This window comes from Pseudorca crassidens, chromosome 20 (genome assembly GCF_039906515.1).
Source record: "Pseudorca crassidens isolate mPseCra1 chromosome 20, mPseCra1.hap1, whole genome shotgun sequence".
Lineage (NCBI taxonomy): Eukaryota > Metazoa > Chordata > Mammalia > Artiodactyla > Delphinidae > Pseudorca > Pseudorca crassidens.
Genome location: NC_090315.1, coordinates 57932125 through 57949681, shown reverse-complemented (window position 1 = coordinate 57949681; position 17557 = coordinate 57932125). Strand labels below are relative to the sequence as shown.

Genomic DNA, 17557 nt, shown 5'->3' with positions numbered 1-17557 from the left:
ACAGCCAAAAAACCAAAAAAAACCAAAAAAAACTACAAAGAGGTATCACCTCACACATTCAGAATGGCCATCATCAAAAGGTCTACAGACAACAAATGCTGGAGAGGGTGTGGAGAAAAGGGAACCCTCTTGCACTGTTGGTGGGAATGTAAATTGACACAGCCACTATGGAGAACAGTAGGGAGGTTCCTTAAAAAACTAAAAATAGAACTACCATACGACCCAGCAATCCCACTACTGGACATATACCCTGAAAAAATCATAACTCAAAAAGAGTCATGTACCACAATGTTCACTGCAGCTCTATTTACTATAGCCAGGACATGGAAGCAACCTAAGTGTCCATTGACAGAGGAATGGATGAAGAAGATGCGGCACATACATACAATGGAATATTACTCAGCCATTAAAAAAAACAAAATAATGTCATTTGCAGCAACATGGATAGACCTAGAGATCATACTAACTGAAGGAAGTCAGACAGAGAAAAAAAAACATCATATGATACCGCTCATATGTGAAATCTAATTTTTTAAAAAATGATACAAATGAACTTATTTACAACACAGAAACAGACTCACAGACATCAAAATCAAAATTATGGCTACCAAAGAGGAAACAAGGGGGCAAGGGATAAATTAGGAGGCTGGGATTAATATATACACACTATTATAAATAAAATGGATAACTAATAAGAACCTACTGCATAGCACAGGGAACACTACTCAATATTCTGTAACAACCCACATGGGAAAAGAATCTGAAAAATAATGGCTATATACATATAACATTCCCTTTGCTGTACACCTGAAACTAACACAACATTGTAAACCAAGTATACTCTGATAGAAAGTTTTAAACAACCAAAAAAACACAATATTTTGAAGAGATTAAAAAAAGCCAGAAACAGATTTACAGGTATTGACAAGAAACTTACGGTTACCAAAGGGGAAACGTGGTGAGGCGGGAGGGATAAATCAGGAGCTTGGGATTAACATACACACACTACTACATATAAGATAGATAACCAACAAGGACCTACTGTATAGCACAGGGAACTCTGCTCAATAATCTGTGATAACCTATATGAGAAAAGAATCTGAAAAGCAATGAATATATGTACAACTGAATCACCTTGCTGTATACCTGAAACTAACACAGCATTGTAAGTCAACTATACTCCAATAAAATTTAAAAAATAAAATAAAATCGTCTCTTGATAGAGAATTGTGTCCCATCTCTGAATAGTTATGCCCAAAGACCAAGAAACAAGTATGCGTTTTGTTAATACGGAAGACAACATTGCTGCGCAGTGGCTCCATTCCCAGATTTGAAAACTGAGGCTCAAGGCGGTGAGTTCAATCGCAAGGAGTCCCACGTGGGCAACCAGTGTGCCTCATCCAGCCATGAGGAGAGGGGCTGGGGCTGACACACTGCACAAGGGTTCCAGAGCTTGGGGGCTTTCCATGCTGCCTTCTATGAATGCTCCCATTCCACAGATGGAGAAACTGAGGTTCAGAAAGAGAAGTGACTGGCTGGGGTCCTTCAGCCTGGTCTGGCTGACTTCATCCGCTAAGCTCCCTGGCCTCAACCAGCAGGCGGGGCTGGTCTTTCCTGAGCTCCCACAGCTCAGATAGGCCGCACGCCCTCAGGCATTACACGTCCATCACAGCGTGGCCCACTCCCTCCTACACGCCTTGGTCAGCTTGGTCCCATGCTGTGCTCCATACCTCCGGCCAGGTCCCTGACTCAGTTTCCCCTCCCATTTCAGCAGGAAGCTCTGGCTGTCTGGCCACGACCCTACAGGGTTCACCTTTCCAAGCCTGTTTCCATAGTTATGAAAGCTATGTTTCCATGGTTATGTCACTTATAGTTATGATTGACTGTCGTTACCCACAGGGCTGCTGGGGGGATTAAGTGAGCGTTTAATCCTGGCTGTCACAGAGCCTCGGGAAATTCACGGTGACTCTTCTCCGTGGATACAGAGAAGGAACACACCCTCCTGCTCCCCCCAGAAGCACCAGCCAGAGTCGGTGCAGACTCACAGGTGGGAAACGGAGCTGGGAGGCGGGCTGCTTATGCCCATCTGAGCTACAATGACGCCCAGCCCACAACCTGCCCCATCTCCCTCCTTCTGCCCTCCTCCAGGGCATAAATGCCAACAAGGAGGTGACAGGCCTGCGGGCACAGACTCTGAAGCCACACCCGAGCCCTCTCTCCAGGACACGCAGAGTCCTGCCCCCGGCTCCCTCCCAACACTCCTAATGGACCCACAGCCCAGCTCACGTCTCCTCGTCTGGACACGGCGTTCTCACCCCAGACACCCTCAGATTCCTGGTCAAGTTCAGATGCTCAAGTCCACCCCCATCCCACCCCATCCGTAACCCTGTAAAGGGCGTGGCATCGTCAGGTCTGACACCTGTCCAAGGCCCCGGAGTCCTCAGGGTGACTGCCGCTCCCTTCCTAGGACTCCAACCCAGGACCAAGTCCAACTGTGGGAAAGGGCCTCATGCTCTGAACCAGACACTGCTAGACAGTGCCGTTCAACAAGCCACTCCAGGTACTTCAGTTTCCCTCACTCTCTCTAGAAGCCCCAAGCAAAGCCCACTTCAGAGCCACATTCGCCCAACACTTGTCATCACAAATCCAGGCACCCTTGTGCGAGGACGTTCTGCGGAAATGTAGACCCAAACCAGCACTCAAGCCCTGGACCCCCAAGGGCCTCCCACGCCCGCTGACCTTCTTGGTGTAGCCCATGGCCTTCAGGACAGAGTGATTCAAGGTCTCCAGGGAGGCCAGGACGTCCTCGTAGTCCCCCATGTGGTCCACAAAGTAATCTAGGGGAAAGGAAGGCAGGGGTCACAGGTCATAGGAGGACCATGCCCCTCCCCCTGGGCCCTCCCACCAATCCCATCTGTGCCCCTCATTCATTGCCTCTCCCCGGTCCCCTCCCCTCACAGAAAACACACCCCAGCCAAGCCTCTGTCCCTGCACAGCCAGCACCTACCACACAGCTCCTTGGTGTCCACATGGCTGCAGAGACAGAGAATGAGAGGGACTCAGAGACTGGCCTGTCCCGTGCCTCCCGCCCTCCTTCCCTCCCTAGCGAGCACAGCCCAGTGTGGCTGGTAAAACACCTCCTGGGCCTCTTCTCTTTTCACCCCATGTGCTGGCACAGTGACCCCGGCTTTACAGGTGCGGGAACAGCAGGTGAAGGATGCCGCCCCCTCCAGAGGGTTCCATGTGTGTGCGTCTGTCTGACCCCCTCACCGTGCTTCACCACCCCTTCCTCTCCCAGAGCCTGCCCACCACATCAGGAGCCGATGGGGCTAAACCGGGGGCTGGGAAAAGCGAGGGGAACAGCCCACGGCTATTACAGGCTGTCAGCAGAACTCTCCCGCGACGCACTGCCCCGGGCATCCCTGCCTGCTGGGTCCTGGGCTCTGCTGGGGGTGCGGGTTGCCCTCCCTGCTCTCACTCTAGGCCTGGGATCCTCCTGTCCTTCCTCAGAGGAGGCTGAACACGAGAAGGCCACCCACGCCGGGGAAGGCGCAGGCGGCAGCTTCAGAACGCAGACACGGCGGGGCGGTGCGCTGGCGGCGGACGCCAAGGGACCTGAGCTCTGGGCAGGTTCTGATGACCTTCCCTTTCTGGGCCCCAGTTCCCTCACTGAGAGACGCCGGCCTACAGAGTGTGCCGGCTTCGTCAAGAGGCTTCTAGGAAAAGGCCCTGCAAACTCTGTCTTGGAGGTTCCCCGAATCCGCATCACCTGGTGAAAAGTGCTGACAAGTCCTGCAGAAACGAAGCCTGTTTAATTGTGCTCAAAGGAGCATTTCACCGACCTTTCTGAGCCGTGTGAACGGTTTTGGGCAGAAAACCTGTTTAGCATCCCAAGGAGGGGACGTTTACGGTAAACAATCTGGGGAACGTTGGAAAGAAGACACCCAAAGGTCTTCAGAGGTCTGGGCTTTGCTAGTGGTAAGTCCGCCCGCCCGCACTCACATACGCTCACCCCTGCCGCCTCCTCCCAGACCCAGCTGCCCCAACGAGAATGAATAGTCCACAGGCACCTGCCGCAGCCCTTTCAAGCTCCCCTTTCGAGCTCCCTGGGGCGCTGCAGGAACTGCTCACACCCTCCATCTCGCTCCAGAAACAAAGGCCTCCCCTGGAGCCTGCGGCAGGAAGCCGTTTCTTTCAAGGGGCCTTTCCCCCTCCAGCTGCCCCACCCTGGCTCCCAGGACGCTCAGCCCCACCTCTGGCCCCAGGCGGCCCCATGCTGTGTCCCTTGCCAACGGGCCTGGTGGCAGCTCATCGTCCAGACCATCTCTAGCCTGTCGCAGGGGACCCCAGCTTATCAAATCTGCTCCAAACAGCCCCGAGGAACTCAGGTGTGGAGTGGAGAACGGGGCTCGGGCCTCACCTGCCTGGGGATCACTCAGAGAGGGCAAAGCTGGAGTTCAGGTTGGGAAGGGTCGGCGTGTGTGAGTACAACGCGCACTCTGGACTCGATTTAGGGATTTAGAGTTTGAGGGTTGGGGCCGGAGTTTGGGATTGACTGACACACAGGTTAGGGTTCCGGCTGGGTTGGAGAAAAGGTGATTAGGTACAGGGTGAGAAGGAGAGTTCAGGTCAGAGTGAGGACAGTTTGGTTTAAGATGGGATCCGGAGAGGATCACAGAGCTCGCGGTGAGACCAGGGCTAAGCCCAAGGCGTTGGGGTCCGAACTGGGTCAAGGTGGCTCATCTCTCCCTTTCGTTATCCGGTGTGTATTCTGCAAATCTACGATCCCTCCCAGGTTCGCCATGTGTGCTCAGAAAAGAGCCACGTGTGCTCAGAAAAGACAAACACTTGCCGACGCAGTATCAACCTGTCCACTCCCCAGATCGCCCCGGCCAGTCGGGGCCAAACAGATGGGACTTCTTAGCTGGTTTGGGGACTTTGAGGTCTCTGTGCCTCCAGGGGAGTGGGCAGTGGAGACTGGCCACTGCGCGAGAAGGGAAACGCTGCCTCTCGGCCCCAGCCCCCAGGACTTAGCTCACTTGGTATTGTCGGAGTCGATGGTGTGGAAGAGACCCTCTAGTTCTTTCTCGTTGAGGACGCCATCTGCAAAGAAGAGCTGGAATTCCTCCAAGGATAACTTCCCGTCATCTGCGAGGAAGGGGTGAGGGGAGAGCAGCTGGTGTCTAACAGATGGGACATCCCCAGACCATTCCCAAATCAACAGAGAAACTCCAGCCAGGTAATCCCCGCCTGCCCCGCTAATTCCCAAACTAGCAGATAAACCCCAGCTCAGATCATCCCTGCCGGTGGTGCCGCTAATCCAAATTAACCAGCCAGCTCAAACTAGCAGATAAACCCCAAAGTAGCAGATAAACCCCAAAGTAGCAGATAAACCCCAGCTCAGATCATCCCTGCCGGTGCCACGAATCCAAATTAACCAGCCAGCTCCAGTTCACGGAGATCACAGACTCATCTAGCTAATTCCCAAACCAACAGACCAACACCATTTACAGATAATCCCCAGACCAGCAAACGCTGGGGCTCATTAAGCCCCACAGTCAACAAGTAGATAGAGCACACCTGAGCCTGTCAGGCAACCTTTTCTCCCAGTCACCTGACCACATGGAGGTAGTCTGACGACCCCTCTCTGTTGGTTCCAAAAACCCAGAACACCTCCGCACACTTTGATCATCTCCGCCTCGGCACCCGGGTCCGGATTCTGGGGAGGGAATGACCCCTCTCCACTCTGCCTTCACGGGGTCTGACGTGAGCCCGCTGCCAACGGTGGCACTCACCGTGCCACGGATGCAGCCCTGAGCATGCCAAACCCTGGGGGAGGTGGTGCCAGGCCTGGGGCTCTGGGATGGGGAGGGGCTGGGCTCTGGACAAGGGGCCCTCACAGCTGACATATCTGTCCCAACGCCTCCCTCCCCGTCTCACCTCTTCGGCCTCCACTTGCGGTTGCCCTGGGTACCAGCATCTGCTGGGGAAGTTCTCATGGGTTGGGGGCAGCTGGGCCCCTGAGAGAGGGGCTCCCAGCAGAACTCCAGCGACTCCCCAAGCTTCCAGCCCCCGCTCCTCCCACCTGGGCTCTCCTGCTCAGTACACCCACCTCCCCATCCCATCCCGGAAGCCACAGCCCCCTCCTCACTGATCTTAGCTTCCTGCTCCTCCTTAAAGGGGCCGCATCTGTGGGAGACAGCGGAGGCCAGGGAAACGGGTGAGCCCCAGGCCCTCTCTGCAGACCCCCTTCAGTACTTATGGCAAATCTGCAGTCAAAGCCCTCGAGAGCCCACGTGGCACGTTGTGTTGATTAGAAAGAAACGCGCTTCCTGATGGCGGGGTGGGGCGACGTGGTACAGCATCAGAGCACGTGAGGGGAGGGCCGCGCAGGCTGGACTGAGGCCCTCAACTCTCTCGAGTAGCTGCCCTTGAGCAGGGCACAACCCGCCCAGTCAGACGCGGCAGACCTACTTGGACCCAGGCAGAAGGCACTCGTCCATTTCAAAGGCTCTGGAGCTTCTAGCTCTGCGGCCAACAGCTCTGCAGGGGCTCAAAGTAGGGCAACTTTGAGTAGGGAGAAGACGACCCTCACGCCTTGCGCTGGGCTCCGCCCCGCCCGTGTTGAGAGAGGGGGAACATGGGAGGGCGGGCACGGGCTTGCACGTGGGGGCGGGGGCAATGTCCGGCGTGCCTCCAACTTCCCGTCTCAGGTGCTCAGATTTCTTTCGTTTTCTTTCGCCCGCCCGCACAGCATGCGGGATCTTAGCTCCCCGACCAGGGATCGGACCTGCGCTCCCTGCAGTGGAAGCTCGGAGTCCTAACCACTGAACCAACAGGGAATTCTCCCGGCTCATGTTTTAATGTCACAGACGGGAGAATGAATTTCTAACTTTCAAAACCCAGAGTCCCCCCAAAACAAAACAATCCCCCCCATTCACACATAAAGACCCAGAAACCAACCATAAACAGTGCACGATACCAGCCATGACATACATAAATGCTAAGTTATGGTCCTTGTCTTCTGTGAAAGAGGACACTTTCCAGGTTTCCTTTAACAAGACTGATGACGACCCAGGAGCCAGGGAGCAAAACCTGGGCAGACACACAGGCTCTGTGTGTTCACGCATCTGGTCCTCACAACACCCCACCACATAGGTATACCATCACCTCCACAGAGCAGAGAGGCACAGAGCAGTTATGGGGCTTGCCCAGGTCCCTCAGCGGGAGGTCGAACCTGGCTCCTGAGTCCATGCTCCCGACCCAACCTGGGGCAGGGTCTTGTGTGGAGACCCCCAGCCACAGGGCTACATGGAAAAGCCGAAGCCAAGTCTGGACTCAGTGGAAGCGTGCTGTGATTGATTAGTCACGTCTGCCACGGGCACGGCACCATCCCTGCCACCATCTCCTTCTGCGCATCCAGGCACCTCCATCCAGTCCGCACTCAGGAGAACAAGCAGAGAGAGGCCCGCCAGGCCTCCTGAGCACAAAGCCTTCTCGGTGACATTTAGCTTGGAAGTCCCACCACAGCCCTGCTGAACCCAGATCAGCTAATGAGGGAAGCAACGTCCGCCAGGGCCTCTGCCCAATTAGAGGAGCGAGAGCGCCTAGCACCTCCGGGACGCCCCGCCCCCCCGCCCCGAGTGGGCCGTTTGCAGGTGTCCTCGCTAATTAGCATGAGCTCAGCCTCTGCTGCAGTGACCTTTCAAATGCCAGGAGTCTGCCAGCGTCCCTGTTCTCTGGAGGAAACGCAGAGTGGCACCCACCCCTCCACCGGCCGCCACACCACCCTTCCAGGTCCTACACCCCAGGCTGCCCGGCAGGCACCCCACTCTCTGCCTCCCCGCGGGCGCCACGCCCAGGCTCCGGCTCCACCTCCACGAAGATGCCTCTGTCCTGGGAGCCGCCAGGCCAGCCCGAGCCGAAGCCCTTGTTCCTGTGATCCCAAAGGCCGATTCCACTCCAACCCGCGGCCGGGGGCCACGGGCTGGCATCTTGCTTCCGTGGACAACTGGGGCAGAGCCGGCATCCATTCCCTGCCCACACGATGTTGGCAAACTAGGCGGGGCTCAGTCAGAACCGCCCGCTATGCTCCCCACCTGAGCATCTGCGATCTCTGATTTGTCCTCTCTGAGCCTTGATTTTTGACACCTGTAGAAAAGGGGTGGGGGGTTATGCTGCTTCTCCCACTAGGAGCCCAGGGAACGTCACATGAGGTCTATTAACGTCTTGGGGCCTAATAGATGCTGCACAGCTGCGGGCAGTCTCCACCCGATGGTGAACGCCCCGTGAAGCACGGGGTGAGAATCAAACACTTGTTGACAAACCAAGGCCCGTGTTGCAGGGCACTCAATGCTCATCAGCTGGTGTGAGGGCTCGCCGGTTCCTTACAGCACGCCAAGACCCGCGCTTCACCCCACCCCCCATGCCAGCCCCTCGAAGCGGGCACTAGAATGATGATCCCCACTTACAGATGGGGACACTGAGACCCTGAGAGTTTGGTGACTGCCTGAGGTCACAGAGCTGGTAGGCGGCTGAGCCCTGGCAGCCCCTGCAGCAAAGCGGGGGCCCTACCTCCTTCTCACAGGCCCGGGAAGCTTCCTGGGAACCAGAATCACACACCCCATTAACCCTGGTGACAACCCCCCACGGCCACTGGTGCTGGCCGGGAAGACGAAGGCCCCAGGGGCAGGAGTGGGCTTGGGCTCAGCCTCTGTGGGGACCGCAGGAGCAAAGTCGAGGGTCCCCGCAGCTGTGCTCAGGGGGCGGAAACACGGCCTCTGATGGGCCGGGATGCGGGGGGGCGGGGGATGAGCAACGAGGATGAAACCCCATCCGTGCCTGAAGGGAGACCAGGGCGCCACCCGCCCACCCACACAGACACACACACACAGCTCCACACACACACCCTTGGTATGTACAGCAACAGTCAGAGAATGGCCGTTCAACCCTCATGTGCACACACACTCTCAAAAGCATGAATGGTGACGCACAGCCAGACCCACACGGCTGCATCCCAGGGACACACACACCGCACTCCCAGCGGTGAGTGAGTCCGTCACCTGTAAGCCAGCAGCCATTTACTGAGGACCTACTGTGGGCCGGGCCCACGACAGGGACAAGCCCAAATCCCTCCCTGGAAAATCCTCCTCATCTGCTGAGGGGCGTGGCCAACACACGGTGATGATCCCAGGCCGTCTGCACAAGAGAAGGTAGAGAGAGGCCCCCCAAACCCCCTTCTCTAGTCTGACACTGTTCAGGCCGCGAGGCCACGACGATTTCTCGAGCGCCACTCAAGTCCCCCCACCGCATCCCTCTCTTTCTCCGTGCTCCGTAGGGAATTGCTGCCTCTGACAGTCCTGTATCCCAAGAGGCCTGGGAGGGGCCACCGCCACACCCAGGGATGGTGGGTGAGAGAGGGAGACCCCTGGGTACTAGCTTCCAGCCCAGGGTCTCATGCTCTACCCCACAACACAGTGCGGGGATAGCTCAACGGTAACTCCCAGGGTCAGGAGGGAGGGGTGCTGGGGCCCGGGAGAGTGCTGCCATCTTGACCTCTAGCCCATGCACGAGTGGGCCTGGGACCTGAAGGCCCTGGGGGGGGGGTGTGGGCAAGCGATGGGCCATCTGTTCCCCACTCCTTCCCCAGCACGGGCCTTGATACTTCATTAGTATTTTCTCGATGGATGAATAATGAATAAATCAACACTGAGCACTGCCTGCTTCTCTTTTAAAAATTCACCACCCATCTCCTCCCTGCACTTCCCCAACAGCCCAGGGAAGCCGACAGGTTACGTGTTATCACCCCACTTTACAGATGGCAAAACTGAGGCCTGGAGAGGGGCTGTGCCTTGGTTAGAGTCCACAGAGAGTTGCTTCCGGCCCAAGAATAATGACTATGGTATTTATACAAACGCTCTCTGTGGCCACTGTGAGGCTCGGATGGGCCTTAGTAAAAACCTTGTTAGCTTCTGGCCTCTGCCTTCCAGAAAGGTCCAGGGTGGAACATCTCCAGCAAGTCAGGAGAAGTGGAGTGTCCTGAATTCACTGGCCCTGAATTCACGACAATGGGCTCACTTTGTTCGGGAAGCCGCGTGAAGTGGGGAAATCTGCTGAGGTCCGCAGCAGAGCTTCGACTGTCTTCATGCAGCTGGGTGACCCCGGGCAACTCACAGAACCTCCCTGGGCCACTACGGAGTTGACAGAATGGGGGCAACCGCACCGAGTGTATCAGGTGGCTCTGAGGAGCAGGTGTGCCAGGGCCCAGGAAGGGCCTGCAGTGAGGCTGGGGGCTTCCTGGGCCCCCGCCTGGGTTGCTCTGGTCCAGCCCAGCTGCATGAGATTCAAGAACATCAAGGATTTACCACGGGCAAGGCATCACAGCATCACCAGCACCTGCTCTCTGAATCCGCACGGCTCCCCTACCAAGCAGGAACTACGGGCAGTGCCATTGTAAGATGGGGAAACCGAGGAACAGAGCAGAGGCAGGATTCAGAGTCCTGCACTCCCAACCAGAAAGAGTCAGGTCCTCATTCAGGGGACAGCCTGGGAGGGAAACTCACCATTTTTGTCCGCACGGCGGAATATCTGCAGAGAAGAGAGGTCGAATCAGCGCTGGCCCAGAAGGGGCGGGCTTCTGACTACCGTCCCCAACCCCAGGTGGTCTGGGGAAGCTGGGCCCCCTTCTCCCTCCCCGGGGAAGACACCCTGGATGGGATCCAGGGGCGGGAGGGCGTTTCAGGCAGAGGTCCTCCCGCCACCTGCGCGGAAGCAGCTGCCCACTCTCCCTTCTGTGCCGGCAGCCTGCCCACGGCCACGCTGACACACGCACACATGCGCGTGGACACACGCTCACACCCATCACGTGCTTGCGTGTGTGCTTCCAGAGCTGTGGGTCTCTGGGCTGCACGTCCTGTTGGACGCTCAAGTCGCACACTCAGAATTCCTGTCCCACGGATGCAGCCACTGGCCTTATACATCCCCCCTCCAGGACCCCTTGGGAGCCTGGTTTCCTCCAGGAAGGTTGGGTTAAGTCTGAACAGAGGTGTCTGCTAAGGGAACCTCGAGGCCTGATGACTAGATCAGCCAGGGCAGAACTGGATTATTTGGGGAGTGGGGGAGTGGGTAGGAGCAGGCTGCCAGCAGCTCAGAAATCTGGTGCAGATGCAAGGTTCGGCTGCCGGCTGCCACGGGAAGGGGAAGGGGGGGGGAGGGGGGAACCCCATCCCCTCCAGCCTCAGCTGAAACCAGATGACTCCTCCTCCTGGTGTTTTTGGGACCTAGTAAGCCTTGCTGATGGAAGGAGGAGAGGCAGGGCCCCCCTGGGTGACCATCACCCCTTCAAGGACAGAGCCCCCTAGGCCCCTCCCTCCAAGCAACGGGGCAGGCATCCATCAGCAAACACCTGGGGCTGTGACAAACCAAAGCAGCAGCTCAGGAAGGCTTTGCAAACATCTCCCCTTCCTTTAGCTGAACCCTGAGTCCTCGGCACGGGGCAGGAGCCACTGGCTGAGGCAGAGAAGGGAGCAGTTATCAGCACCCCACACGCCTGCTCCGCAAGGTTCCCGGAGGCAGGGGTCCCACCCTCAGGTGCCCGTGCCGGCCTGAGCGTTAAACAAGTGGCTGACACGACCACGTGATGTGGCCCCCATGCCTGCTCATCAGCCCATTTCACAGATGAGGAAATGGAGGCTCAGAGCCAGCTCATGGCCAGCATGCGAGGACTCCAGAGCCCACCTCCAGTCCTGTGAGAACCAGGAGAGGTCTGGACAGGTCTTCCCTGCAAGGGTGGCCCAGGACTCTCAGCTGTGAACGCTGCTGGGGCTTTGAGAGGGTTCAGCTGTGCAAGTGCGTGTCGGGCTGTGTGTGAGCCTGTTTCGGGGGGCACTGAGCCACAGGCACTCACAGCACAGATCCCCCTTCCCTGCCCAGCCCTTTCCGTCCAGAGCCAGCTATGGGCTCCAGGAGGAAGGGGGGGCTCCAGGAGGAAGGGGAGAGCGGAAATCCACGCTCCCCCCACTCACAACGATGTGTGACACACACACACACACACACACACACCTCCCAGAAACCCACGATGCACAAGAGAGGCACCCCTGCCCGCGGTCACCCACCACACAGGACACCCTCACTGGGACATGCACACCCCACTGCCATGCTGTCCCTTGGGGGGGCAAAGCTCCCTCCACCTCCCCCCAGCACTCTACCGGGGACATCCATCCTGTAGGATCTCCCTCCTACGGTGGGGAGTGGGTGGGAGGGCGAGGTGGGGCCCCGGAGGGGATGGATGGGGGTGAGGTGAGGGAGGGAGGGTGGGGAAGGGAATGACGGGGCTCAGAGTGGATAGGGGTCCCCAGAGGGGTCCAGGCTCAGGGAGGACGGGGAATGGCTCCGCCTCTGCTGACAGGAGAGGGGAAGACAGAGGTGCGGAGGGGGCCTCACTTTTAAAGAGGTGGTGCCTGGGGGAAGGGTATTTAGGGTAGAGAATACAAGGGCTTAGGGTCTACAGCCAGGACAAGAAAGGTGGCCCCGGACCTAGGGGTTGTGCGTGTGTGCCTGTGTGTGTGTTGCGGGGAGGTGGTCTTAGAAAAGTAACGACTGGGGCAGGAATCGGGATGGAGAGGAGGAAGGGGCCGGAAGCGGCCAGAGGCTCCCGTCCCGGGAAGGGATGGGGGTAAAGGATGAAGTGTCGGGATGGGAAAAAGATGAGGGTTTGGCCAGAACAAAAGTAGGGGGGCGGTGGCCGGGTCGAGGGGCTCCAGGCTCCCGGCTCTGAGAACGTGTAGATCCCCAGAAGTGGACGGAGAGGACGGGGAGGAAGGGGTCGTCCCGGTCCAGGGACGAGACAGGATTCGCATGGAGACCCGCCAGGAGGTAGAGGGGCCGGTGCGGGTCCTGCTCCGGGCCGCCGAGGGGGAGGGGCAGGGGGGTCCCTACCCAGGGAGAAGGGGGCCTCGCAGGTCCCGGCGGGGACGGAGGAGGGGGCTCGGGGTCCCGGCCGGCGCGTACTCACGTCCAGGATGACCGCGGTGCCCCCGCGCGGCGAGGCGGGGCCCGGGCTGGGGCCGGGGTCCGCTGCGGGGACTGCGGGGGCCAGCGGCGCCCGGGGCTCGCCCATCCTGGCGCCCACCCAGCGCAGCAGCCCGCCCAGCGCCCTGCCCTGCGGCGGCGGCTCCCGGAGCAGCCTGTGCGCGCCGGCCCTGCACAGGCGCGCCGCCCGCTCGCACATCGCGCCGCGCCCGCCGCCGCCACCGCCCGGAAGCCCGCCGACCCCCGCCCGGCCCGCGGACCGCCCCCGCGCGACCCCCTCCCCGGCGCCGCCCGTGCGCCCCGCCCTCCTGCCCTCCCTCCCTCTGCCCCCGCGGCCGCGGCCGCGCGGGGACTGGCCGGCGCTCGGGGACGGGAGTGGAGGAGGGGCCGCACCGCCCGGACCCCGAGCCACGTGCCCCGTGGCCACAGCCCCCACCCCCCCGCGGCCGGGCGCGGCGGCTGGACGCTACCCAACAGGCGCGGGGTCCTGGGGGTCTGGCTGCGGGGGTGCGTCCCTGGGGGCTGCCCCCCCTTCGGAAGGTGCCCCGCCCCGCCTTGGCACCGCCGCAGGGGCCGGAGCGCCCTCTGCCGGCTCCGGCTCCGGGTATCAGCGCCCACGCACGGGGGATCTCCCCCACCACTCCGCTGGTACTCACTCTTCCCTTCCTCCAGGTGCACGCCCGGTGAGCGCTCACCCGCCTGTTAACGCCCAGAACCAGTCTTCACTCCGGAACACCCTCTTCCCCTCACTCCCCGCATCCATCCACCCACCGACCCAAAGAATTAAACGAGCACCTGCTAGGTGCTAGGCCTGGTGCTGGTACTGGCTTCCAAGGACAGGAAAAACAGACGAGTTCCTTGGCCTCCTTGAGCTTACATCCAAGTGGGCGGAGCCAGATACTGGAATGATTCCACGGATAAATGAACAATTAAAACTGAACTGTTATGAAGAGGTGGCACCTGGGCCATGAGAGGGGAATTTGCCTTTAGGCCATGGAGGAGTATGTGTCAGAAGAGGCTTCCTACAGGAAATGATCCTTATGCTCTGAGAGTGGAAGGAAGAGGAGTTAAAGAGAGGAGGGGAAAGTGCCCTGTGCTAGAGCCTATCCTGTGCAAAGGCCCTGTGGCAGGTGCAAGTGTGGGGAACAAGAAGGACCCACTGAAAGGAGACAGTGTGGCTGGAGGGAGAGTGGGAGAGGCTGGGACTAGACTGGAGGGGTGGGCAGAGCAGGAACGCCTCCCCAGCACCCATTCCTCAAACACAGCTGCTGTCTCCTCTGCTCCCACTCAGCTGCCCTTCCTCCTGGGGCACCGTCCATGGACTCCCAACCCCCCAGCCCAAGGACGTTCTCCCACCAGGCCCTGTGCTTCTCCCCCCGCCCCCACTCCCCAGCTCCCAGAGCAGGTCCTGGGCACCTGGCCCCCTCCCCAAGCACAGAGTCCTCAGACATAGGAGTGCAGGCAGGCGCTGGTTTTATTTGGGACCCGGTTCTGGGAAAAGCAGGGCCTGGGGTCCTCCTGGCTCGGTGCTCAGCTGGCCCCGGTGACCCCAGCTCACACCGGCAGCTCTCACCCCCAGTTACAGCTCTGGGCCTCCCCTGTCCTGTGGTCACTCTTTCCACCCTGGTCTGAGTCCTGGCAGCCTGGGTTTCTCACTCTTCATCTGAGAGGGCCGTTGCATGGGCTCGTGGCCGCTCCTGTCTCCTGCCAGGAGAGGCCCCCTTCCATCACTGGGGCATCTTGGGATGGGCTCTGCGTCCAGCAGGGCCGTGGTGCTCTCCCCTCCTCTTTAGGGCCTGGGTGCAAGGATGCCAGGCCAGGTGCTAGGGCGGCTTCCTGGCCTCCTTCCTCAGCAGGGAGCTGGCCACAGCCAGGGCCCCGCCCTGCACAAACCTCACGAAGTTGTCCCCGGCCAGTGGCCCCACGGCGTACAGGCCCTCCCGGTGGACGCTCTGGTAAGTGAAGGGGTCCACGTCAATGGGGTTCCTCTTGGCGCTCAGTGGCTGGTTGGGGTCCGTGGCGAGGTCAGCGCCTGCGCCCGGGAGGAAGGACAGATCAGGGTGGGAGCCAATGAGGGCCAGCACCAGGGCGATGCCGAAGACCTTCTGGAGGCCCCGGGGGTCCCGGAACACGGCCTGGCGGTCCTCCCTGAGGAGCAGCAGCTGGTGCTCGGGGAGGCTTCGGTAGCCCTCGTAGGGGCTGGGCGACAGGATGGACTGCTCCCGCATCATCTGGTGCACCTTGTGGTACTCCGGGTACAGCATCTTGGGCAGCTGGTTGAACACCAGGCCGGGGTCGTCCACGGACCGGCGGAAGGCGTGGATCACAGGGATGTTGTAGTGGCGGGCGTAGAGGACCGCGTCGGCCGCCGACAGTCCCGCCCCGATGATGAGGACGGGGTCCGAGGACGGGGACACGGTGCCTGCCCGCGTGGCTGCCTCCAGGGCCGACAGATCACGATGCACGAAGGGCAGGGCCTCCCCGGGGATGCCCAGCCGGGCTGGGCTGTCAGACGTGCCAGTGGCCAAGACCACGTTGCGGGCGCATAGGGAGAAGGGCTGCTGGCTCTGGTCCGCGGTGGTCACGAAGCCGTTCACCTGGAAGAGGGGGCTGGGGTCCCGGGCGCCGGGGCTGCTGGGCTCGGGCGTCCCCCACTCCACGGCCGTGACCACGGCGCCAGACACAAAATTATGGCTCAGGCCCTTCTTGATCACGTAGTCCCTATAGTAGTGCGCGATGTCCCCGGCCGTGGCCCGGCTGTTGCGAAGACCTCTGCGGGGAAGGACGAGGGAAGGTGAGTGTCACAGAGCGGACTGCGGGGGAGGTGGACAGGCTGGAGCCAGGCCCTGGAGCTGGACGGTGGCTGCACCACCCAGACGTGTAGGACTTGGTTAAGTGGTTTAACCTCTCGGAGCCTCAGTCTCCTCTTCTGTACAATGGAGCTGATAAGGGTGCCTCATTAGGGTGGGGTTCAGAGTGTGGCCTCCGGTGCCAGACAGCCTGGGTTCAAATCCTGGCTCTGCCACCAGTGAGCTCGGGGCCTGGAACCCTCTGCCTGGGCTCCTCCTTTGCAAAATGAGGATGACCGTAGTGACAGCACCCGTTCCCTGCCATTGCTGAGAGGCTTAGATAATACGAATGAAGAATTTAGAATAGAACATGACAGGTAGTAAGTGACAGGAGGTCGGCCACTACTATTTCCTCAAATGACTAAATAATATTTTACATAAATGTGGTAGGATTCCGTTTTTATAAAGTTCAGAAACAGACAAACCTAATCTACAGAGTTAGAGGTCAAGCGAGTGGCTACCTCTTAGGAAGTGGGTGGTGACCGGGAGGGGTCTGAGGGGGCTGCTGGGGATGGGGGGAATCTGTTTGTTGAGTCTGGGCGGCTGAAGCGCAGGTGTATCCACTTTGAGAAATTTCACCCGCCTGTAGGCATGTGAACTGTGTAGTTCTCTGTATGTCCCTGTATTTCAGTAAATAAGTTGGTTAAAGCGTAACCCATGTAAAGCACTTAGCATAGTTCTTAGCCCACACAGTAGCAGCAGAGACTATTATTATTATGATATTACTACTACTGTTGTTGTTGTTATTTCTATTGCTATTATTGCAATCCTTTCTGGGGCCATGACTAGGGCCAGCATTGCCAGTGGGTGACGCGCATTTTTTTTTTTTGCGGTACGCGGGCCTCTCACTGCCGTGGCCTCTCCCGTCGCGGAGCACAGGCTCCGGACGCGCAGGCTCAGCGGCCATGGCTCACGGGCCCAGCCGCTCCGCGGCACGTGGGATCTTCCCGGACCGGGGCACGAACCCGCGTCCCCTGCATCGGCAGGCGGACTCTCTCAACCACTGCGCCACCAGGGAAGCCCGACGCACAGACTTTGACATCATCTCAGCTCCTCCCTGTAGCTACCGGGGTGACCTTAGGTGAGTTACTTTTCCTGACCTGTGGACACTTTGTTACGGATTAACTCACTGGAAGGGAATCCTCTTTGACGGGCAGGACTTCAATACAACTCCTGACTGCAGAGTGAGCTCAGAGCACATCCCCTAAGGCTGCTCCAACCAACCCAACTGCTAGTCTGCTCCCGAAACTGCAAGTCTGGAATCCATGCCTGTGGGCTGGGCATTTCCCCTCCTCTATTTTAGTAAAAATTGTTTCGAGGGACTGTCCTGAGAAGATGTTGCATCCGGGGTTCTTTATGATAGTGGCACACTGGAAAGAATAAAAGCTCCATGACCGGGAAGTGGTTTAGGAACCGTGGCAGCACCATGAGGACGGGAGTGCATCTGTTGTGGCTTTTGGCTCCAACATCTAAGCACAAGGCTGGGTATGGAGGAAGTACTCAGTGAAGATGCTCACCGTCTCTTGGGAGTGTAAGTGGCCATGTGAAAGGATGGTTGCAAACACTGTGTAATGGCCATGTGAAATCCTCATGACATAATGTTACATTTTAAGAGTCCGATAGAAAAGGGCATGTCCACAAGTTAAATTTACGTTCCCATCTGTCTGTTAACACATCGC

The 17557-nt window shown here is 58.8% G+C and overlaps 2 protein-coding genes across 16 annotated transcripts in view; both read right to left on the bottom strand.

Annotated features, from left to right (window-relative positions):
• The window catches only part of NECAB2 (N-terminal EF-hand calcium binding protein 2), a 38104-nt gene extending 24397 nt beyond the window's left edge, over positions 1–13707 (bottom strand). For 3 of the 8 annotated variants that reach the window (XM_067718081.1, XM_067718083.1, XM_067718084.1), the window contains exons 1-5: positions 13013–13228; positions 10563–10587; positions 5040–5148; positions 3008–3033; positions 2740–2837 (exon numbers count right to left, since the gene is read on the bottom strand). In XM_067718081.1, coding sequence (XP_067574182.1) covers positions 2740–2837; positions 3008–3033; positions 5040–5148; positions 10563–10587; positions 13013–13228 — 474 coding nt within the window. Of the gene's footprint in view, positions 1–2739; positions 2838–3007; positions 3034–5039; positions 5149–5940; positions 6123–10562; positions 10588–13012; positions 13229–13499; positions 13612–13685 lie in introns of those variants that run through there. The other 5 variants (XM_067718089.1, XM_067718086.1, XM_067718088.1 and 2 more) reach the window with 5 other exon arrangements.
• A 778-nt stretch (positions 13708–14485) lies between these two features.
• Positions 14486–17557, bottom strand: part of OSGIN1 (oxidative stress induced growth inhibitor 1) — a 53606-nt gene continuing 50534 nt past the window's right edge. For all 8 annotated transcript variants that reach the window (XM_067719531.1, XM_067719538.1, XM_067719534.1 and 5 more), the window contains one exon: positions 14486–15801. In XM_067719531.1, coding sequence (XP_067575632.1) covers positions 14853–15801 — 949 coding nt within the window. In that variant the 3' untranslated portion in view covers positions 14486–14852. The remainder of the gene's footprint in view (positions 15802–17557) is intronic.